Source organism: Acipenser ruthenus, chromosome 8 (genome assembly GCF_902713425.1).
Source record: "Acipenser ruthenus chromosome 8, fAciRut3.2 maternal haplotype, whole genome shotgun sequence".
NCBI lineage: Eukaryota > Metazoa > Chordata > Actinopteri > Acipenseriformes > Acipenseridae > Acipenser > Acipenser ruthenus.
Genome location: NC_081196.1, coordinates 44,346,201 through 44,370,592, shown reverse-complemented (window position 1 = coordinate 44,370,592; position 24,392 = coordinate 44,346,201). Strand labels below are relative to the sequence as shown.

The following is a 24,392-nucleotide window of genomic DNA, read 5'->3' as shown; positions in this document are numbered from 1 at the left end:
GTCATATTTTGAAGTTGAACTTTACACTTAATGTTTCATGTATTGCATTTTGTTATAAGATAAAAATAAGTGGCTGATTCTTTAATGTTAACTTTTTTGTATGAGGCTGCGCCTCTTTTTTGCTAAATATCCTTGTTTTTTGTTACTCTGATTTATTGAATAAAAGTGTATCATTTTATCTTCAGAGGTATACCGCTAGAATGAAATGAAGGCATTAATAAGCTAATATAAATTAGCAGAAAATTAGTCTTTTCTAATTCTGCGCTTATTAAAATAAACATTTGCACATTTGCATAAAATTGTAGGTCTTTTTTTTTTTTTTTTTTTTTTTTAACAGCGGCCAGCTGTCAACCTTATATTTTCTTTTCAAACCCACAACAGGATAAATTACAGGATGTAAACTTTAAAACCATGTTACTGCAAGTGTTGCAAATGATTATACTTATTTGACAGTGGCTGTGGAACTTGAACATAAATTAAATAATAGTTGACATTTAGACAGAAATTTACTTTTTACACTTAAACATTTTTATTTAAATTCTAAACTCTTTTTCGGTTTTGTTCTTTCTGCAGGCCTTCATGTCAATGTTCCAGATCCTCACCCAGGAAGGATGGGTTGATGTCATGGACCAAACACTTGTTGCAGTTGGACATATGTGGGCACCAGTGGTTGCCATTTACTTTATATTATATCATCTTTTCGCCACCTTGGTATGTGCTTTTCATTTGTGTCATGATAACTTTTACCTGGTCCCTGTGCCTGTGTGATAATGAATTAAGCCCTTGATAAGCTATATTGCTTCTAAATACTGAGAGCCTTTGTTTAGGTTACAGCCAGAGTGATGGTAATCTGCAGGCTAGAAACTCCTTCACTCAACATTAAGAAGCACACACAGAAAGGGGTCAGGTCTCCATCATTTTGAGTGACTATCTGCAGTTGCTTTGTATTCTGCACATTTAATTTAACACAAGAGTTTAAAGCCCCAGGGCATAGATTGTTAATTTGAAATTGGATGCTCTTTACTGGTGTATGGCAAGTTAAAAAAGAAAGTAATTTTGTGCTTCAAGTAGTATTTCATTGCATATCTACTGAAGTATGGCAAGATCACATTGAAAGGGAGTTTTCATTTAGAATAATATGGAAGTAGTGTTGTGTCTTAATATACATGGAATTTGCAGAAGAGGTAAAACACAGGTTAGGTATAACACTAACCAAATAGAAGCTTGCATTGCATAAGCATATATTTAAATGTCATTTATGTGTTATGAATATGCATACAACAAGAGTTGAAAGATCTAGCATTTTAATAACTTTTTCATATTCAACGCTAGAGTAACTAGGCGAATCGTCCGGTTTCAAATGATGCTGTGTTATTAAGCAGATGTGGAGCTTGATAATATTTCCTCTATTCAGATTCATATTTATTATATTGTATTTGTAATACTTGTTATTTAAACAGAATGCTCCATGAACATACATGAAGTGCTTTGCTTGTCTCGGCCCACTTACCAATTTAGCCATCCTCATGTGAAATAACTACAGTACATTATGAATGTCTAAGCCGTATCCTTTACTGTAGACTATGCCTCTGTAATAAATATTACAGTATGTAAAAAAAAAACAGAAAACAAAACAAAAAAGCCCTACTATGTACCAGTAAATGCTTTTGGTCCCTGCAACAAGGGAGTACTAATCATAATCATATAGACCATTTCTGTTTGATTGGGGATGAAATGTTAAAAGATTATTAATTAGCAACTGATTCGGTGTTCTGTTGACGCTGTTAAGTGTTTCAGTTGTACTCTTTTCTGTGGCATAATAGGGATACCATGTTGTGGATATGCTTTGCTTTTGGTCACTAAAACACCTATTAATTGTTACATTAAATAAATAATGCAGGCAAAATGTGACCTTGACATCCTATAAGACTGTTGTGACTTTTGTCCATATGTGTGTGTGTGTATGTATGTATGTGTATATATATATATATATATATATATATATATATATATATATATAAATATATTATACACACACACATTTATAATCCAGGGCTGGCAATGGAACGTGAAACAAGCAATGTGATTGGTCGAGCTAGGTTCCAGCTGTCCGTATATTATTATTATTTATTTCTTAGCAGACGCCCTTATCCAGAGCGACTTACAATTGTTACAAGATATCACATTATTTTTACATACAATTACCCATTTATACAGTTGGGTTTTTACTGGAGCAATCTAGGTAAAGTACCTTGCTCAAGGGTACAGCAGCAGTGTCCCCTACCAGGGATTGAACCCACAACCCTCCGGTCAAGAGTCCAGAGCCCTAACCACTACTCCACACTGATGGCTATTGGACACATATGGACAGTTGGAGTCTTGTGACATATTCTAAATCACTGTGCTGCCTCACAGAATTTAAAGTATAGGGCTGTAGCCATCTTGCTTGCAGTTACAGATGTAGAGCTGTAACTATGAAACTGAGTGACCAATTACCAGCAAATAATCTCAAAAGTAGTAAGCAGACATGCGAATTGGATGAAGAACAATTAAATGAACTGGAAGATACCAAAACAGAAAAAAATACCCCCAAAAAATTGCTGTCTTCATACTCAAATCACCCCAACTTTGTCAGTTAAATAATGTATTTTCAACGGTTTGTAAACACAACAGAAACACAGACAGTTCTGCACTTTATCCACCCCTCTCTGATACATACCTTGACAAATTACAGAAATCAGAGATGTTGTGGAATTTATTTTTATTCATCTCATCTGTCTACTCAAACAGTGTGTCTGGAAGAAAAAAAAAAACTCTGTGCCATCTCAACTCTGGCCCCTGGTGTATCTTTTCAATGGCAATGTACACAACATTAAAAATAAAGATGTACTTTCTTTTACATGTTTTAATTAAATTGATTTACCAGCTTAACTTAAGCTGGGACCATATCAAAAACTTTGACAACCCGCTAATCGCACTGAACAAAACTGTATTTAATAGTGTTTTCTTTTTATGAGTAGAAGAAATAAGATACAAAACAAAAATGCTATTAAGTACACTTTTTTGTTAAGTGCGATTTAGCAGGATGTCAAAGTTTTGATATGGTCCGGGCCTTAGTGTGTAGTTCAGAGTTATAAATGGGACTACTTTATTGGCGTAAGAATATTGAATAAAAATATTGAATAAAAAAAAAGTTTTTGCCCTAAACATGCTTTCATATGTTGAATATACTGACTTCTCGGAGGCACAGTGCCCTGAGGCGTCCATATATTCGGCGTGTAAGGACACCCTATCGGGCCTTATTGCGCATATGTATATATGTGTGTGTGTGTATAAGTATTCCCCCCCCTTGGACTTTTCCACATTTTGTAGTGTTACAACCTGGAATTAAAATGGATTTAATTGGGATTTTTACCATTTGATTTACACAACATACTTAACACTTTGAAGGTGCAAAATATTTTTTTATTGTGACACAAATGTTAATTAAACAAAAAAAAAGACATTTGTTGGTTGCATAAGTATTCACCCCCCTGAGTCAATACTTGGTAGAAGCACCTTTGGCAGCAATTACAGCTGTGAGTCTTTTTGGATGTCTCTACCAGCTTTGCACATCGGATCCTGCAATTTTTGCCCATTCTTCTTGGCAAAATTGCTCAAGCTCTGTTTATGGGGACAGTTGGTGAACAGCAATTTTCAAGTCTTGCCACAGATTCTCAATCGGATTGAGGTCTGGGGCTTTGACTGGGCCATTCTAAGACATTCAGGTTCTTGTTTTTAAACCACTCCAGTGTAGCTTTGGCTGTGCGTTTAGGGTCATTGTCCTGCTGGAAGGTGAACCTCCGCCCCAGTCCCAGGTCTCTTGCAGACTGAAACAGGTTTTCCTCTAGAATTTCCCTGTATTTGACTCCATCCATCTTGTCCTCAATCCTGATTAGTTTCCCAGTCCCTGACGAAGAAAAGCATCCCCATAACATGCTGCTGCCACCACTATGCTTCACCGTGGGGATGGTGTTCTCAGGGTGATGAGCAGTGTTGGCTTTGCGCCACACATAGCGTTTTGCGCTAAGGCCAAAAAGTTGAATTTTGGTCTCATCAGACCAGAGAACCTTTTTCCACATGTTTGCTGTGTCTCCCACATGCATTTTGGCAAAATCCAAATGGGATTTGAGATGGCAATAGCTTTCTTCTCGCCACTCTTCCATAAAGCCCAGCTTTGTGGAGCGTCCGGGTTATAGTTGTCCCATGGATGGTTTCTCCCATCTCAGCTGTGGATCTCTCCATCTCCTTCAGAGTTACCTTTGGCCTATTGGTTGCTTCTCTGACTAATGCCCTCCTTACCTGGTCACTGAGTTTTGGTGGATGGCCTTCTCTAGACAGAGCCGCGGTTGTGCCATATTCTTTCCATTTTTTAATTTTGAATTTAACGGTGCTCCGGGGAATGTTCAAAGTTTGGGATATTTTATTATAACCCAACCCTTATTGGTGCTTCTCCAGAACTTTATCCCAGACTTGTTTTGATAGCTCCTTGGTCTTCATGATGCTGTTTGTTTAGATATGCTCTCTAACAAACTCTGGGGCCTTCCAGAAACAGGTGTATTTAATCTGAGATAATGTGACACTTTAATTGCACACAGGTGGACTCCATTCAACTAATTATGTGACTTCTGAAGGCAATTGGTTGCACCAGAGCTTATTTAGGGGTGTCACAGCAAAGGGGGTAAATACTTATGCAATCAAGACTTTTCAGTTTTTTATTTGTAAATAATTTTGAAAAATATGTAGATTTTTTTCCCCACTTCGACATTATGGACTATTTTGTGTAGATCAGTGACAACAAATCCTAATTAAATCCATATTAATTCCAGGTTGTAACACAACAAAATGTGGAAAAGTCCAAGGGGGGTGAATACTTATGCAAGGCACTGTATATGTGTGTGTGTGTGTGTGTGTGTGTGTATGTATATATATATATATATATATATATATATATATATATATATATATATATATATATAATATAATTACATACACTGCTGTCCAAGTCTTAGACACATTCAGGAGTTATAATGTATATTGATGTTGTTGTTAGCATCCGCGGTTTACTCCGGGCCTCCACTAGTGTTTTTTTGCTGTTGTGCAGCTTTGACTGTTGTTGATGCAGCTTGGTTTGGGTGGGGGGAGGCCAGGCTTGTCGTTTAGCTGTCTTTGGTTCGCGTTGATCAGGGTCTTCAAAAACTTGTGATCACGGCAACTCAGGGTGAACTGTGCATGGGCAGCTGGTGTGAGGTGTTGTGGTGGCTAGTCCATCACATTTACACAGTGGTTCTCAACAGGGGGCGGAGCGTGAAGCATCCAAAAGAAACCAAAAAGGTTTTTTTGACATATACAGTATCTATATATAGAAAAGCTATTTAAAATCCTTTAAATTGATGTAAGGCATGGCAGGGTTAGATAAACAATGCGTGATTGAGACACAAAAAATGCAGAGTAAAACATGCAAAAATGTCTAAGACTTTTAATTTCTAGAAACAAATTATAGGAAAAATCTTGTGTAGCAAGCATGTTGCTTTTGTGGATGAGGAAAAAAAGTTACAAGAAATGGATCTCTACAGTTATTTATTTCAGCAATTTTTTCGCAAAACTCAAAAAATGCTACTTCAAAAGTATTCATACCCTGACAAGGAAAATGTAATTAATAAGCAGGTGAGTTGTGCGTAACTGATGCAGATTAAAAAAAAAATCCCTCTTGTTGGAATTCTTCCATCTGTTGATATTGAGGTTTTAAATTGAGATGAGGAAAAACATACATGATGATAATTGGCAAGTTAAAAGCCGACAATTCCAATTGAATCGAAAGCACTCTGCAGAACCTCATGACATAATTTAAGAGCATCACCATGTTCAAATTTATTTATTTAGTTATTTATTTATTTATTTATTTATTTAATAAAACATTGCATGAAGACGTTACACACTATTGTTATGCTTATGTGTTTACAATGGGGATCTGCATCGGCCATGCGAAACTCACCTGTTTACAGATTAAAAGGCGACAATTTGTTTTTAATTTAAAGCACTTTGGAGATTATACACACAGCAGAACCTGACTGTGTGATTTAAAAATTTTAACCGGCTTTCAATTATCATGTGTCAGTACAGTGAGACCTTAAAGGAAAATTATTTGAAACCACTGTATTCGCCCCATCCATTATATATATATATATATATATATATATATATATATATATATATATATATATATATATATATATATATATATACACATAGAGTACACACAGTGCTATAATAATTCCAGAAACTGCCTAAACGTAGATTTCACTGTTGCCTAGTTTTATATAAATAGGCAAAGACTTGTTTTATTAGTGCTGTAAAAGATTGGCCATAAAATGAATTAACACCACTGCATATACAATATGTACTGTGTGCAGTGGTGAAGCAAAACAAACATTGATAACCAAGAACATAGCACAGATAATATCCTAAAGTCACACTGTAAGTAAACACCCCATTGTGACAGTAAAATATATACAGACTAAATAAGGTATAAAGTATAAATAAGGATTTGGCAATATAAATGAATTTATATATACACATATATATATATATACACAGACGTGCTCAAATTTGTTGGTACCCTTACAGCTCATTGAAATAATGCTTCATTCCTCCTGAAAAGTGATGAAATTAAAAGCTATTTTATTATGTATACTTGCATGCCTTTGGTATGTCATAGAATAAAGCAAAGAAGCTGTGAAAAGAGATGAATTATTGCTTATTCTAAAAAGATATTCTAAAATGGCCTGGACACATTTGTTGGTACCCCTTAGAAAAGATAATAAATAATTGGATTATAGTGATATTTCAAACTAATTAGTTTCTTTAATTAGTATCACACATGTCTCCAATCTTGTAATCAGTCATTCAGCCTATTTAAATGGAGAAAAGTAGTCACTGTGCTGTTTGATATCATTGTGTGCACCATACTGAACATGGACCAGAGAAAGCAAAGGAGAGAGTTGTCTGAGGAGATCAGAAAGAAAATAATAGACAAGCATGGTAAAGGTAAAGGCTACAAGACCATCTCCAAGCAGCTTGATGTTCCTGTGACAACAGTTGCAAATATTATTACGAAGTTTAAGGTCCATGGAACTGTAGCCAACCTCCCGGGGCGCGGCCGCAAGAGGAAAATCGACCCCAGAGTGAACAGAAGGATAGTGCGAATGGTAGAAAAAGAACCAAGGATAACTGCCGAAGAGATACAAGCTGAACTCCAAGGTGAAGGTACGTCAGTTTCTGATCGCACCATCCGTTGCTTTTTGAGCGAAAGTGGGCTCCATGGAAGAAGACCCAGGAGGACTCCACTTTTGACAGAAAAACATAAAAAAGCCAGACTGGAATTTGCTAAAATGCATATTGACAAGCCACAATCCTTCTGGGAGAATGTCCTTTGGACAGATGAGTCAAAACTGGAGCTTTTTGGCATGTCACATCAGCTCGATGTTCACAGATGAAAAAATGAAGCTTTCAAAGAAAAGAATACCATACCTACAATGAAACATGGAGGAGGCTCGGTTATGTTTTGGGGCTGCTTTGCTGCGCCTGGCACAGGGTGCCTTGTGCAGGGCACAATGAAATCTCAAGACTATCAAGGCATTCTGGAGCGAAACGTACTGCCCAGTGTCAGAAAGCTCTGTCTCAGTCGCAGGTCATGGGTCCTCCAACAGGATAATGACCCAAAACACACAGCTAAAAGCACCCAAGAATGGATAAGAACAAAACATTGGACTATTCTGAAGTGGCCTTCTATGAGTCCTGATCTGAATCCTATCGAACATCTATGGAAAGAGCTGAAACTTGCAGTCTGGAGAAGGCACCCATCAAACCTGAGACAGCTGGAGCAGTTTGCTCAGGAAGAGTGGGCTAAACTACCTGTTAACAGGTGCAGAAGTCTCATTGAGAGCTACAGAAAACGTTTGATTGCAGTGATTGCCTCTAAAGGTTGTGCAACAAAATATTAAGTTCGCGGTCCCATCATTTTTGTCCATGCCATTTTCATTTGTTTTCTTATTTACAATATTATGTTGAATAAAAAATCAAAAGCAAAGTCTGATTTCTATTAAATATGGAATAAACAATGGTGGATGCCAATTACTTTTGTCAGTTTCAAGTTATTTCAGAGAAAATTGTGCATTCTTCGTTTTTTGTGGAGGGGTACCAACAAATTTGAGCTCGTCTGTGTGTGTGTGTGTATGTGTATATATATATATATATATATATATATATATATATATATATATATATATATATATATATATATATATATATATATATATATATAATTTTTCAGAATTCAGACTGGGTGGAAACATTTTACTGAAAAATAAATTAAACGATTATGGATGCATTACTTTATCATTTTATCATACACACCAATTGCTTAATTCTATGATTTGCATAAAGTATCCATCCAGGCCCATTGATTCTACAACTTGATGCAAAGCCAGTAAACTAAGCAATTTTTGTATCCAGTGGATATGAATACATCTTTCTTTAACTCTGTAGTAGTCAAATAATAATACTGAACAAATAGGTCTGATATACACCACATTTTAGATATTACAGAACTGCATGTTACTGAGCTGAATAGTTTACTTTGGCTGTGCAGGAATTCATTTGGCTTATTAATGTTATTGATAAAGTAGAATAGGCTTAAGAAACCTAATAAACAGCCAATTATGTACTGTATCGAAAGGGCTTTTTTGGGGGGATACCTGTTATACCTAGCTAATGACTGTCGAAGGTCCATAGAGCTTTTATTTTTATGCAGAGCAAATAAATGACTAAAGGTAAACTTGCTATCCCGTTGCATGGGTTACCTTGAAATAATTTGTCTTAAGAAACTTGAAATGCATGACCCTATTCATGAATCTCTAACTCAACTCACCAAAGGACATTCTTGAAAGGGGATCCAACATCTACCTTATTCAATTGAAGAAGATATGCAGAGAGACTTACTATACACTGTACTGCATTTGGTGAAATACCATTTATGACCTATGTTCCCATTATATTTTTTTCCCAGATTTTGCTAAGCTTGTTTGTTGCCGTGATTCTCGATAACCTGGAGCTTGATGAAGACCTGAAAAAGCTTAAACAGGTAAGCAATACCTGCTTTTCTGTATATTCAAATATTGTTTATGGTTGTGTGTGGGTTTTTTTTCCCCCAATGTAAGCGGCAAGTTATTTCTGAAAAGTGACCTTACTCCAATGGAGAACAATTGTGACAGGTGTCAGAAAATGAATACCTAGCTAGTTAAAGAGATAACTGGATGACTTTTATATAGTTATTGTGAATTTTAACTCTTTGAATTTTAACAAATATTTGTATGTATCTCTCCTTGTCATGGTATCATGCAAATGACATTTCCAATGGACTCTTCATGATAAATTCATGGAACTGCACTCATATCTCACACACATCTTTACAATGTTGATTCATTGTACTTTTAGGGGCTATTAAACTGAACATTTCAATTTATTTTTTTGTTAGGCTCGTCTGTACATATGTACATGTACATACTTACCATGCTCCAAGCTGTTCCAAAATCAAGAAAACATAGTATGGTTATGATACTATGGTGAGACTGCAAAAATAACTTTCCATTTTGGATTTACAACAACCCAGAATGGAAAGTTATTCAATCTGTAAAACTATGTGAGTAAACTTTATATGGTAATGTGTACTCAATATGGGACTTGCTCATAAGGCAGGGTTTGAACAGTATTTGGTTAAAAGCTTTGATTTCAATACAGCATTTTTAATCACCATATATAGTATTAGCATTCATTAAATTCTGGACTGTCTGAGATGCAGATGACATATGTAGGAAAAAATATAGAAAATTAAAATGACAAAAGATTTAGTCATGTGTGATAGTAGCTCTTGCTGAATGTACATTTGAACACTAAATGCTTAATGGATTTTACAGAAGTCAAAGCCAGCTTTGTTTATCATTTGATAAAAGGCATAAGCGTTGTTAATCAGTTCTTTTGACTTTTGCAGTTTAAAGTTTAAAGCTGTAATAGTTTCAGCTTTACGTCGGAGAGCTTTTTTTTTTTTTTCTAAATAGGATTTTGAGTTTGCTGATCCATTGTGTCAAGGAGACAGGGTTTTCCCTGGAGGTAAATTAGATGGCATCATTGTGTCAAGTCTGATTGTGGCTCTTATTTATAATTATTACTTTTTAGTTTTGTTTTTTTTTATCTGGAAATAGAATAGTTTTATTTTTTTTATTTTTTAATTGGATGACATTGTGTGTTCTTCCCTATTAAGGAATTAGCTGTAAGAAGATTAGGTGGGTCATTGCCATCTCTGATTTTTTTTTTTTAAATCAGAGTTATGTGGTGGGATGTGTGCTGCTTGGTGAGACAGCTATGTGTCCTTCACAAAAGCTAAAATATTGATAAGGCTTTTAAAATAATATCCTGTTTATCTGGATTGTATTATTGTGTCCAAAAAGTGTGAGACCATTAGGTCTATCAAGTTTCTTTTAGGAATGCTGCACACAAATACAAAATAATCACTTGTATGCACTGCTTTTGTCAACATGATTAATTAGCTAGTTTAACCATCATTAGCCTTTTTCCCCAAATAGCAACCTATAATAATGCCCTTTGCTGAACTGTGAGTCACCCAACAATTAATGCCAAAGAAACATCAGCAAACTGTAGCTCTTAGATTACGTGCAATTGTAAATAAGGGACAGTTTTCTATTTCTGTTTCTCAAATGTTATGTTGTCTTAATCAAATGCAGTGCTATTGAAAGTGTATGATAAAATACAACACTGTGGGTTGAAGTTCAATTGTTGTTAATTCAAAGACCTACAAGTCTAATAACTTTTGATTAGGTGTAGCATAGTCAATTGCAAGTTGTTTCTTTAGATGGTAGTGGTATTATTATTATTATTATTATTATTATTATTATTATTATTATTATTATTTTCGAACACTGCGCAGTAATTTCCTCAACACAGATCCCTGGACAAGATGATATTGTTCTACTGATAAAGAACTGACCATTTTACAGGTGCTAAGAATACTGATGGAAACTGTCTATAACTAGACAGGTTGTTACAGTTGTTTGGCACCCAACCAGTTTTTACATTGACCTTGATCATAAGTGGATATAAAGGGAATTTAACAAAGAAAATACATTGTTAGGCATGTTTGCACCTAAGTTGCAATAACAATCCTTTAAAAGGTCGGAGTGTATTCCTTTCCTGATTTACCTAAGCTGTTATAGTGATTTTTTTTTTTTTTTAAAGCTGATGGGGCATATTTCTCTATACAGGTGGCAGGGATGCAGTCTTTAAAGTGTAATTGGTGTATCCATTGTTTCTTGACTCGGTTACAGTGCCTATAGAAAGTCTACACCCCCTTGAACATTTTTCACATTTTGTTGTGTCATTGCCTCAGAGTTTCATGCATTTAAATGAGGATTTTTTTCCATTTATCTACACACCATACTCCACACTGTTAAGGGGAAAAAAGTTTTTATTGAGAAAAAAATTATATATTAAAAGTACAAAACTGAAAGATCATAATTGGATAAGTCTCCACCCCCCTGAGTTAATACTTGGTGGAAGCACCTTTGGCAGCAATTACAGCTGTGAGTCTGTTGGGATAGGTCTCTACCAACTTTGCACACCTAGATTTGGCAATGTTTGACCATTCTTCTTTACAAAACTGTTCAAACTCTGTCAAGTTCCTTGGGGAGTTAAGGACTTCTCTGTACTTTGCTCCATTCATTTTCCCTTCTATCCTGACAAGTGCCCAGTCCCTGCCGATGAGAAACATCCCCATAACATGATGCTGCCACCACCATGCTTCACAGTAGGGACAGTGTTCTTTGGGTGATGCGCTGTGTTGGGTTTGCACCAAACGTAACGCTTTGCATTTAGGCCAAAAAGTTCCATTTTAGTTTCGTCAGACCACAAAACTTTTTGCCACATGCCTACAGAATCTCCTGAGTTTTTTTTGCGTACTTCAAACAGGATTCAAGGTGGGCTTTCTTGAGTAATGGCTTCCTTCTTGCCACCCTACCATACAGGCCAGATTTGTGGAGTGCTTGGGATATTGTTGTCCCATGCACACTTTGACCAGTCTTGGCCATAAAAGCCTGTAGCTCTTGCAAAGTTGCCATTGGCCTCTTGGTAGCCTCTCTGATCAGTCTCCTTGCTCGGTCATCCAGTTTGGCGGGATGGTCTGATCTAGGCAGGGTCTTGGTGGTGCCATACACTTTCCACTTCTTAGTAATCGTCTTGACCTTGGATATTCAAGGCCTTTGATATTTTTTATACCCATCCCCTGATCTGTGCCTTTCAACAACTTTGTCCCGGAGTTCTTTTGAAAGCGCCTTGGTGCTCATGGTTGAGTCTTTGCTTTGAAATACACTACCCAGCAGAGGGAACCTTCAGGAACTGGTGAATTTATCCTGAAATCATGTGAATCACTACAATTTAACAGTTTTTATTTTTAATTAATTTTCTACAAAATTCTTAAATATTTTTTTCACTTGGAAGTTGTGGGGTAGGATGTGTAGATAAATAAAATAATAATAATAAAAAAAAAATATATATATTTTAATGCATTTTAATTCAGGCTATAAGGCAACAAAAGGTGAAAATTTTGAAAGGGGGTGTAGACTTTCTATAGCCACTGTACAATTACTTTTCATAAATAGTTCAAGAAGTAATGTTGTTCATTTATGACAGAGAACTGACTGGAGGCCATCTGCTACATGCAGCCCTTGAGGACCAGAGATGAAGCCTCATTCCCATATTTTAGAGCAGTTTGCGACTTTCATAATACATTTTAGAAAGACCAGTCAATAATAATTATAATATATACTAGACCCTGATATTGACATAGCTATCTGAAATTTCTCTGTACCTGATGAAGTATGGCCACTTTAAAAATAGCTATACTGTTTATATGGTTATACATTATATAAAAAAAATATGGTATAGAGTGCAAGATACGGTGGGATTTTTACCCAGTCAGGGTCAGTAGCAGATATCCACACATGACAGGTGTGCATTCATCGTGTAATGCACCACACCCCTGGTGTGGTGAGTCACGGGGCGAAGCCAAGATTGTGCCTGCATGTACTATACCTTACACAACTATACATATTGGTAGCATAATTTTCAAGCCATAAATAAATTAACTTTTTTTTTTTTTTAATCAGCCCCAATAAACTACCCTAGAGAATGTGTCTGGTCTCCCCAACCCACGCCCCTCATTTTCCAATTACACATTATGCAGAGGAGGCTGTGTGTTCCAGTGGTTAAAGAAAAGAGCTTGTCCCCGGTTCAAATCCCACCTCAGCCACTGACTGAGCAAGTCACTTAACCTCCTTGTACTCTATCTTTCGGGTGAGACGTAGTTGTAAGTGACTCTGCAGCTGATGCATAGTTCACACACCCTTGTCTCTGTAAGTCGCCTTGGATAAAGGCGTTTGCTAAATAATCAAATAATAATGCATAACATCGCCACCGACAGATAACCCAAGCATCTTACAAAATGGATTGGCCACCCATTTATCTGTGGGTGTTTAAAAACAGTAGGACTATATGTGTGTTTTTTCTGAAATCTACACTAATTGTTAGGGATGTGTAAATACCCTGCATATTGTACCACTTCTCCCTTAACGTGTTTCCATTCACTTGGTACATGTGGCTGATGTTGTAAATGCGATATTACACACAGGATGAGAGCACTGCTGAGTGATGAGAAGTAACGAAGACCCAAATAAAACATCAGAATGTTTTCTGTAGGTTCTGAACACCCTATACATATTTCATACCCAATATGCAACGCAAGATGTCAATTAAATTTTTTTGTGTCTAAAGACCTTTAACAAATAAAATAAATGCTAAAATTGCAGCAAATTTTTTCAGCTTCATGATAAAAAGTAAAAAACCATATAAATGAAAACTTCATTACCAATTAAGTAAGATGTGAAGACTGGAGGTACTGCTAATTAAAAGCTTGTGCACAACACAATTCCGATTGCAGTGATTGTCTATATCCCTTCTCTAGATTGATTTATGCATTCTGGGAGTACTGGAGGGTTTTATAAATTACAATACATGTAGACACCAATGTGTGACAACTAAACTAATAAAGAAAAAAGAATAACAAATAGATCCAATTACCTGAGCTATCTTATTCTGAGCAACCAGAAAAAAAATAAATAAAAGCACATTTAACAAAAAATATAACAGTTTGGCATGGTTTTTGTATTTCCTTACCCCAAACTCCTTGGAGATCAATCTCAGGAACCAGCTGGAGAGTGGTGTCTTTCTCATGAACCTCTAATTATTCTGAGTCAAGTGTCTGATTTTGGCATGGGCTGACCCCTATAGACAAGTCAATTATTTGGTGAAAAGCCATCTATTCTATTGACTGCTCTGAAGGGGAGAAGATTAAAGCACATCATATGACAAGAGGAATCTCGCTGTCATTTGTTTTCATTGGGATTCCAAATCCTGTTATCCGGCGATTTAAACAGCACAGTACAGTGCAGAAAGACGGACATCTTTAGTGACAGCAGCATTTCACAGAGCCAAAAATCAAACTGCGGAAATGGCACTAAACTGACTTTTGCATTAAATATAGCAATGAAGTTCAAACACATATTGTGTAGTATGAGCAATTAGAAGCCATTCAAGTTCGAGATTGAATGTAGAACAAATGAATAGCACACTTGATTGAAAATGGAATGAACTGCAAACTGGCCTTTTTGATACAGCAGTGTATGTTGAGGGGGCCGTGTGTAGTCAACTAAATGTTGAGTTCAAAATGTTAATTTTCCAAAATGTAACTGGAGGACACACTAGAGTCTCTATTGATACAGTGTTATCTTACCTTGTTAGACTAATTCTCCATCTGCTCCAGAATATATGCAGTTTGTGTTTTCCTTTTAGAATATGCTCTGTACTTCGGTAATAACTAACAAGTAAATCACAGTGAAAGTATGCTAACCTGAAAAAAATCAAAAGCTGTGTAGATTTACCTAGAAAACTATTAGCTTTTGAAACAAGCATTTACATTTTGTTTATCAATTGTACACTGGAATTGGAGAGCATTCGCTTATTCAATAGACTAGACTGATGAATGCCTACAGACTTGCAACTTATGATGTACAAGCATACAGGAAATAGAAAATGTTATAGAATGTGTTTATCTTTTAGTGACAAAGTCAAATAGAAACAAATCTTTGGAGGACCGCTGTCTGTGTGCCGTTTGGAGTCGACTGTCGGATTACTCTTGAGGCAAACACATTGGCGCTGTACAGGAAATGGCCATGTGCCTGTGCTTTCAAAAAACAATTGGCATTGTGACATGAAGTAAAATTTCTCCAGCAAGGCTGTATTCTCAAATCTCTTTTTTTTAGGGTCACGGTTAATTATATTAGACAAGCAGAATATTCAACACTGTGAGTGGTTCTGATTCAATTCATAAATGATCACATGTTGGGAAGCCTGCTGTTTATAAGCAGCACACACAGCTGCTGGCTCATTGTGAGAGGCCTGAATTTGGAAGCAAGGCTAACTAGTGCAAGCCAGCTGTCTGGGAGATCTCAATTCTGAGCATTGAAAACTCCCATCTTATTGGCAGCACTTTAAAGCCTGGAACACACTGCCTGATGCGATTGTCGCATCTCAATGGGGTAGCTCCCTAATAAAAGCTGAATTTCAAAATAATAATTGTGTGAATATATAGTAATTGTTACAGCTGTGTATAATGGTATTTAAAACAAGATTCATTAATCCACCTTTTTACATATCCACCATTACTCTGGTCCCAACGCAGTCGGATATGCGATGGATTACTGTGCAAACTTAAACTGGGGGAAAAACTAGGTTACAAATCTGTTATGCTGGTTCCATTTCTAATCGTTACTCTCACAATCACTACCACTAATGTAATCATTACTCATCCCCTAAGTGTTTTTTATCTTGCACGTTGTGACAAAACAGGCAGTTAAAAAAATAAAACATTAATAACACAACTTGGCAATTACGTGTTAATAGCTAGGAAATTAATTATTAATTGTAATATAAGGCTCTGATAAAATTAAAATACCAATGAAACTTGTATAAATGTGCACTTACCGTGCTCAAACCTGAAAGGGCAGCATAATTCAAATAATGCAGTACTAACATTCAATGCTGCTTAAAACTCCACCACCGTTAATGCCAGAAACAGACAGTTTGGTGTTTGTACTGATTTATTTATTTATTTTTTTTTCCCCCCTCCGGGTCATCAGAAGAATGATTTTTGCTCTTTTTCAAGCTTCAACCAAACTTATCTGCTTCAGTTTGCTCACTACTATCACTAAATAAACTGTACAATCCTACAAGCTTAAAATGTCTGTTTCGCTTCAACTGATCGCTCAAGATTACATGCACGTCCACACTTATGAAGCTGAAATTATGCAAACCAGTGGTACGCACTGTACGTAATGTGTGTACGGCTGCAGGCGCATATATACATGCATGGGAATGCATGCATGTCTCCAGTCATATGACCTAAAAGTGAACTCATTGGTTTCTGACTTTTGAGACTTGCGAGTGGGAATATAACACACTAGCCGATGTGAGGGAATCACATTACAAAATAATAAAAATCAATCAGCCGATCCTGTAAAATCCTTTCGCAACGCATAATACACTGCCCGATGCAACTGAAAAATCACATCACTATTGATCACATTGGGCAGTGTGTCCAGGGCTTAAGTGTTATTTGTTTTACAGAAGTGCGGGCAGAGGAGGCTGTTAATAAACACTTAGAGGTTACCAAATTCTAGTGTAACCAAACAACCTAGTGATAAACCAGGTCATTAACATAAGGGCCAGTGCTGTGCAGTGTGTGTTGCATGTTATACCTAAAGTACATCTTTAATACTCAGTACTGTATCTCCACTATGATAGTTCCATCAAAACTGATAGGAAATGTGGACAACTTACAGTTTAAATATGGTGTGCATTTTTCTTTTGACAATGTATTTGACCTATAGTCAGACCTTATAATGGACATTTGAAGGACTAAAAATGTTATTTATAGACAATTGATACTGGTGTACATGTCCTATACACTGCCCTCAAATAATTATTGAGACTAGCCCTGTAAGTGTTCAAAGCTCCATCCAGGTAGTTAAAACAACGAATCCAGTGCACATACAGTACAGCAAAGCTAATGATTCTCAATGGAGTCAGGCACACAAACCATCCCCATTTACTGTTGCTAAATTTTCTGAATATAAACTGCATTGCTGTAAGCTGGCTTTCAGTACAGCACACACAGTACACAGTGTGCAGAATTCATGTCTGTCTTTTGTCAATGTGCCCTAGGGAGCTTTAACTGGGTGCAGACATTTCAGCAGCCAGGGCCCAACAGTGTAGATAAACAGTGACCAGGCAGCTTTCCCCCGTGTCAGCAGGGAGAGTCATGAACAAGATGCTCAATACATGTGGGACGTAGGCAGGAGATATTCAAGCTAAGGAAAATCACTGCAATATAACAGGTGTCAGTCATACCTGACATTATTTGCTTTTAATATACCAGATATTCCTCCCCACTCAATCAACGTGTATCATCAGCTCAGCTGTTCAGAAATGACTCATAAACTGAAAGTGGCAAAATGTGTTGTGTAATTACCAGGTTTCACTGTGTTCCAATGTAGAACCCCAGTCAAATACTTGCTTTAAAAGGTGATTGATTTATTACAGTATATTGTAACCTCTGAACATGCATTCAGTGATAGTGATGTGCCAAAATATGAATGGTCTGATTTTAAGTATTTAAATTAAAAAAAAAAGAGGGAAATAGTACATATTTTTATATTTCATACATTTCCCTGCCCATGTACTTTTCCAGCTACTCCAGCTTTTAATGCAACAACAGACTTGATTTATTGATTTAGAAAAAAGATTCACTTTAATGTCATTAGAAGATATTACATAAAACCACATTTTAACTTTTTTATGACTTGACTTTTAATTAAACCAACATATGTTCTTTTTATTTTGTGATTAATTAGGCTTCTGAAAGATATTATTTGATTATAGATGCTAAGGGAAATGCATACCTGCTGACATTAACAGGACAGCACTGCAGTCAACGAGACAGAACATGACGTGCTCTGGTCATCTTGGAATGTCTTATGATGGCAAATACTTAATCAGGTTGTTGAGGTGTAGCAGTAAATGGTCTGTAAGTTGACAGCCTGTGGAACACGAACATGACTCATCGGTCACTAAACTAGAAGGACATTTTAGCAAGGTCTGGTGCCTGCAGACTTTTTGTTTTATAATCAGAAAACACATTGGGTCAGTTTTTGCTGCAAAAAGCGAAAATTCAGAAAAATCAACCAGTGCAGAGTTGTGTTCTTACCGTTATATACAATTGAAAAGCAGTGGAAATAGTTTTGTCAGGATTATCTTTATAACTCTTCGAAAGGTCAAAAGTGCAATCAGTGTTTTAGTATGTTAAGAGATGTTATTTGTAACATTATCTTAGTTGTTTCACATTATAATTGTATCCACTATACCAGTGGTTCTCAGTCCTGGTCCTGGGGACCCACTGTCCTGCTGGTTTTTGTTCCAACCAACTCAATTACTTAATTGAAACCTTAATTGAACTAATTTGCTTAATTTAACTTTTTTAATTGATTAGCTTACAAAATGTTTGAGAATTCAAGTTCCTTATATTATTATTATTATTATTTATTTATTAGCAGACGCCCTTATCCAGGGCGACTTACAATCGTAAGCAAATACATTTCAAGTGTATATAATTGTATATTTAAATACTCCAAGTAAAAAGCTCTGATTAGTTCCATTAAGGGTTCAGTTAAGTAACTGAGAGCTCGGTTGGAACAAAAACCACCAGGACAGTGGGTCCCCAGGACCAGGGTTGAGAACCACTGCACTATACCATTGACTTGGCATGTTCTTGTTTTAAGTAAAAACTAGTCAAAAAAAAAAATAATATATATATATATATATATATATATATATATATATATATTGGTTTTGTGATCCCTGATTTTCTAAAGCAGTTACTGTAATTATGCATTGTACTCAGATGTGATACAGTGACAGCTGTCATTGTAACAAAACATACAATGTGCTTATTCCCTTACCCTAACAATCTCTTGAGGGTAATCTCTAGTTATCACCATCCATCCATCACTAGTGTTTATAAAGGTTATAACACAGGGGCACTGTTAGCCCGAAAAATGGGGGCTCCCCCCCCCCCCCCCCCGTTTAGGCTGGTGCCCCTTCGCCCAGTCTTTTGCCTCCCCATCAGTGAGAGGAGAGCCCGAGGCCTTCCGATTGCCGACCGACCGCGATGCCTCAATGCTTGCTGTCACGGCCGCAGTCGCAGTTCTATTACATGGGGCGGACAAATAAGTCTTCACGTGAGGGGGGGTGCAGCAGCTCGGGGGAATAATAAACAGACGTATTCCTGCTCCAGTCATGTGCAGCCATCTCTGTGCTGCAGGTGGGCAAATGATTTTGATTGGAGCAGGTGTCCGATGTGGCTGGAACGGGACGACTTCTTTACGCTCTAGCTATAGAGCGTGGTCGTCATATTGTTGAGCAGCAGCAGTGAGAATGACAGCTTGCTTTTTGTAGAGACAGAGAAAGAGACGACACAGTCCCATGTAGTCTGCATCTGTGAGCAGCTGTAGTCGGACTCCTTCCAATCCTTATACACACATAAAAAGTATTGCAGTTGTGTATGCCGAGTCTGACCCTTTTTGAAGATTTATGTCACATCCGTAAACCTGTGTAATCTCTGATGTTTCTCTTGTGCATTTTGCATTCTCAGTGTTAGGTCCCTAGGACCCAGATCACAAATAGAGATTTATCAACAATATTTTATCAGTCTGTTTCTTTTATGCATTTGTGTGAAGTTTGCGTATGATGGCCTGATAATAAGACTGAGTCAATAAAACAATTAGATTAGTGTGTTCACTGGCTCACATCATGTACTATATTGCAGGGGTTTCAGATAAGTCCCTATGCCTGCCTAGCTAGAACATGCTTCTACAAGTCACCATTTCCATAATTATTCTTCTCACAGGGGTCAAAATCCACCAGGCCTGCCTGCCAGACAGGCCCTATTTTTGTAGTTAATATTTTTATTGAAATTTAAAGAGCAAAAAAGACAACATAAAACAAAAAAGGCTTAACATATTATCAAGGATTCACATGAATCATATTGTCATAAGAGTTTAAAAACCAAGGAATGCTTGAATAACAACACATTCTCTATGTAAAGACATTTGAGCAATAAAACGGTAATAATATTGAAATATAATTTAAGTTATGATATATGTGTATTAACACTAAACTCCTAAACCTAACAGACATAACATAAAACTCACTGTAACTCTTAATTATCAATGTCACTGTAGCCCAGACTGTACTGTATTATACATCTATTCAAGTGCATAAGGCTTCTCAGGTTATCTTGCCAGCTTATATCTGAAATGCAGGATATGAGAACCCTAACATTGTCTTCATTTTACAATATAACAGATTAGGAAATAAGATGGAGGGGGTTGGTATCTTTAATATTTACCTAATACCTTGTTTTGGGGCTGAATTGTGGGTTATACTTCCTTGGTCTGATATACCAGGCTATGTGTTGAAGAAAGGGACCCCAGGCCGAGTGGCATGTTACCAATGTATGATCATTCAAATGTGATGGATGGCCATTCATAGTTTGCCAGGAGTGATTTTGTTTATGAATTCATCTAAAGTAGTATGTGTGTGTGTGTGTGTGTGTGTGTGTGTGTGTGTGTGTTTTATATATATATATATATATATATATATATAAAGAGTGCCACTTCCATATTATTAGACACATGGCCTCTTTTGACACTAGCACACAATGCATCACATTGCTTGACAAACCAAGAATCAGACATTCTGGAGATATGGGGATACATCTGTTTAGTGTGTGATTTATAGATATTGTGTGCGCAGTGTCCAATAGGCACTATTTTTGTTTCGGGGGGGGGGGGTAATCATTACTGTGTTTGTTTTCTTCCTGGCTTTGTGTGCAGTTTGACACTAAGGCAATAAAAAACAATTTGCTTAAGTATGTTCCCTAGTACAAGCCACCTGTTTTATTTCAGGGTTTCAACTACAAAATCCCTATGCTTCTTACTGCAGATGTCATAGAAAATGTATCTAAAATGCATCGTTTGCCACATTCTTAAAAATGTCTTCCACCCGGACCCCTCTTTTTGCTCAAGTCATTTACACAAAGTAACAATAATGCCTGCTCAAAAACAAACTTATGTTTGTTTTGTTTGTTTGTTTGTTTTTATTTTTATAAAATTAACATGGACCATGTTACAAGGAATAGACGGGAAGAAGAAAAAACGATTTTCAGAAGAATCAGTGTAGTAGCTGAACCTGTGCACTTGAATATGAATAAAACCCTAACCCTATCCCAGCTCAAAGCTGGTTTACATGCAGGATATATGGATGACTGGAATAGATTTCTTGGATAGATGTAAACTGCCCCATTATTAAATGTGTTATGCCCTTTCCAATTGATATTCACAGGGTTGACTATATAAGATGTGGACTTTTACTTGATGAAGATTTTTTTAAATAAATGTTAGTTTCCAGTGTAAAAGAGATTGCAGGATGGCCTTATGTTTCAGTAGCCAATGTTTTGTTTTCTAACATATTTGATATGCTGTGTGTATCTCATTAAAATTATAAGAATTGATAAAATGATAAGAACAAAAGCATAAGGATTAATCTTCATTCTTCCAGAAAGCCTACTCCAAACACACAAGCAGAGAATTTGAATGAGCTGTTTTATATGTTTAATTATATTAAAATGATTTGCCCATAATAAGAAAATGCTCTTTTTTAGTTAGCCATTTCCCACTGCTTTTGTGCTGCTGTGAGTGGGTGTATGAAAAAAGTGCTAATTCCCCCAGTTATTGAAACCATTTTTTAACAAGTATTGTTATTCACCATTGTTTCCTTTTCAATGGCTTCCACAGATTTGTGTGAGTGTGTTTTTTTTTTTGGTTTTTTTTTTAGAATGTATACAGGTATGCTCTACTGCCATCTTGAGGATATACAGCACAGTCTCACTTTAAGCTAAATAGATGCAGAATGCATTTTTTTCCCCATGACTTGATTAAAAAAAAACAAAAAAAAAACTTGTTACCCCATGTGAATGTAATTGCATAAAAAATATTACAAAATGGTATGTCAAGCAAAAGCAGTCTGCTACTCTTCCCTTGGGAAGCATCATTATTTTAAGAAGCTCACAGTGTGGCAGTGTGCAGTAGATGGTACTAAGCTGTACCTGTCAGCGTACCAGAAGAGTATAATGACTGTTATCTAAATCTACCTGCTATGTTTCTCTGCGTTCTGTCTGGTTTTGTTGCACCTTGCTGAGCTACCAGAATAAAATAACACAGGGTTTGAGCTACAATTATTCTGTAATTTATGTATGGGTTTATGTGAAAAACATAATGCTCACAAGAACATCCTCTGTGTTCTCAGATAACTGACTTAGATAACTTTCTCCAGCCATGGTTCTGAAAACTGCAATCTCTCATCAGGGCTATTAAATCAAGCATTATTTGTTAACTGAAGAGTGAAGTTTCTCAATTATACTTTGTAAAAGTATGTTTACAAAATGGAAAACCTTTTGTTTGTTGAAATTTGAATTTAATTCCTGTGAAAGTTTTCAGTTAGACAGCATAGGAGACCAACGGAAGGGTATTTATCTGCAGTACAATAGTGGCACAGTCAGCTGCATTGCAAGTTCTTCTGCACTATCCTACCCTTTGGAATCTCAGCCCAACCAACCCTTGGCCTCCCTTACAGGTGAAGGGTTCTGTTTTCTGTTTTGCCAGTTGTACTGCCATTCTTCTGACACTTCCACACTGGAAATCCTTACAAAGGATTGTTTTAAATCATTACTAACTTGGGCTGGCATTGGTTGGGTTTAAACCAGTGAGCTTACTCAACCCTTTCGCTTTGAAATGAGCAGTACAGTATCTCAAGCTTAAATCCTTGGTTTTTATTAGGAACTCTCAGTAACCCTTCAGACAGAGGTTAAGGGATATAAGGAATGCAGGTCCTTTCACTTTCTAAATGAGGAAAGACGCTCCTTACATTTACATGTGGCAAATATTTTTCACGCATCTTTCCATCTCTTTACAGCTGAAGCAAAGTGAAGCCAATGCTGACACCAAAGAAAAACTGCCACTTCGGCTGCGCATCTTTGAGAAGTTCCCTAACAGGCCACAGATGGTGAAGATTTCCAAACTCCCCTCAGATTTTACAGTCCCTAGAATCAGGTAAATATCGATGTGCAGTTGGTAGGCTTTAAGAGGTGTATGTATGCAGTAGTGCTGGGACAAACATGGGTTTTACATGATTTAATATTCTTTCAAATTCCAGCAAATTAATATTATTTCATGTACAGTAAGGAAATATGTCAGGATTCAAATAAGCCTGGTAGTGTGGTCAATTTACATTATAAGATATGTATCATTCCTTAGGGATATAGTGGAGGTGTATGTACAGCACATATGTCACATTTTAGACTTTTACATCTACGTAGAGAATCACTTCCCAATTGTGGTGAAACTTGTTTTTTCTTTAGCACACACATATCTTCGACATCGTAAGGCTTTGAAGTGGTTCTAAGTATATATGAAATCTATTTAAAAACTCTGCAAATTTTGTTGTATTACATACCATATTTTTTTCTTTTTTTACTTGTGCTCCATGTTGTGACCTGTTTTTGTCTCCTTAAGGGAAAGCTTTATGAAGCAGTTCATTGACCGCCAGCAGCAAGATACCAGCTGTCTGTTACGAAGACTCCCTTCTGCCTCGTCCTCTTCCTGTGATCATTCTAAAAAGTCTGGCATAGAAGATAACAAATATATCGACCAGAAGGTTAGAGAATTGTTTTTTGGGAATGTTTTGTCCATTTCTTTTTCTTTTTGCAGGGACATCTACATGACAATTCTGGGTTAGAGCAGCAGCAGGATGTGTTAACACTGCACACATTTGCTTCAGCTCAGATTCAAGCTGAGCACCACCAGCTGTGTACCAGGGGTCTACACATTATTGGAAAGACAATGATACAGTCTAGAGGTCTTCAAGGGCAGTCCTTCAGTTTCTCTTTGAAAGAGAAAAACAAAATCCTATATGGGTTGGTAGTACAGTAAAACCTTGTTTGAAAGCCAACTCAGTAAAAACCCACCTTGCAATTGAGGTCACATTTTGGTAGTCTG

The 24,392-nt window shown here is 36.6% G+C and overlaps 1 protein-coding gene across 6 annotated transcripts in view; it reads left to right on the top strand.

Moving 5' to 3' along the window:
- The window catches only part of nalcn (sodium leak channel, non-selective), a 124,329-nt gene that overhangs the window by 68,298 nt on the left and 31,639 nt on the right, over positions 1-24,392 (top strand). For all 6 annotated transcript variants that reach the window (XM_059029059.1, XM_059029057.1, XM_059029060.1 and 3 more), the window contains 4 exons: positions 574-711; positions 9,107-9,181; positions 23,311-23,447; positions 23,910-24,051. In XM_059029059.1, coding sequence (XP_058885042.1) covers positions 574-711; positions 9,107-9,181; positions 23,311-23,447; positions 23,910-24,051 — 492 coding nt within the window. The remainder of the gene's footprint in view (positions 1-573; positions 712-9,106; positions 9,182-23,310; positions 23,448-23,909; positions 24,052-24,392) is intronic.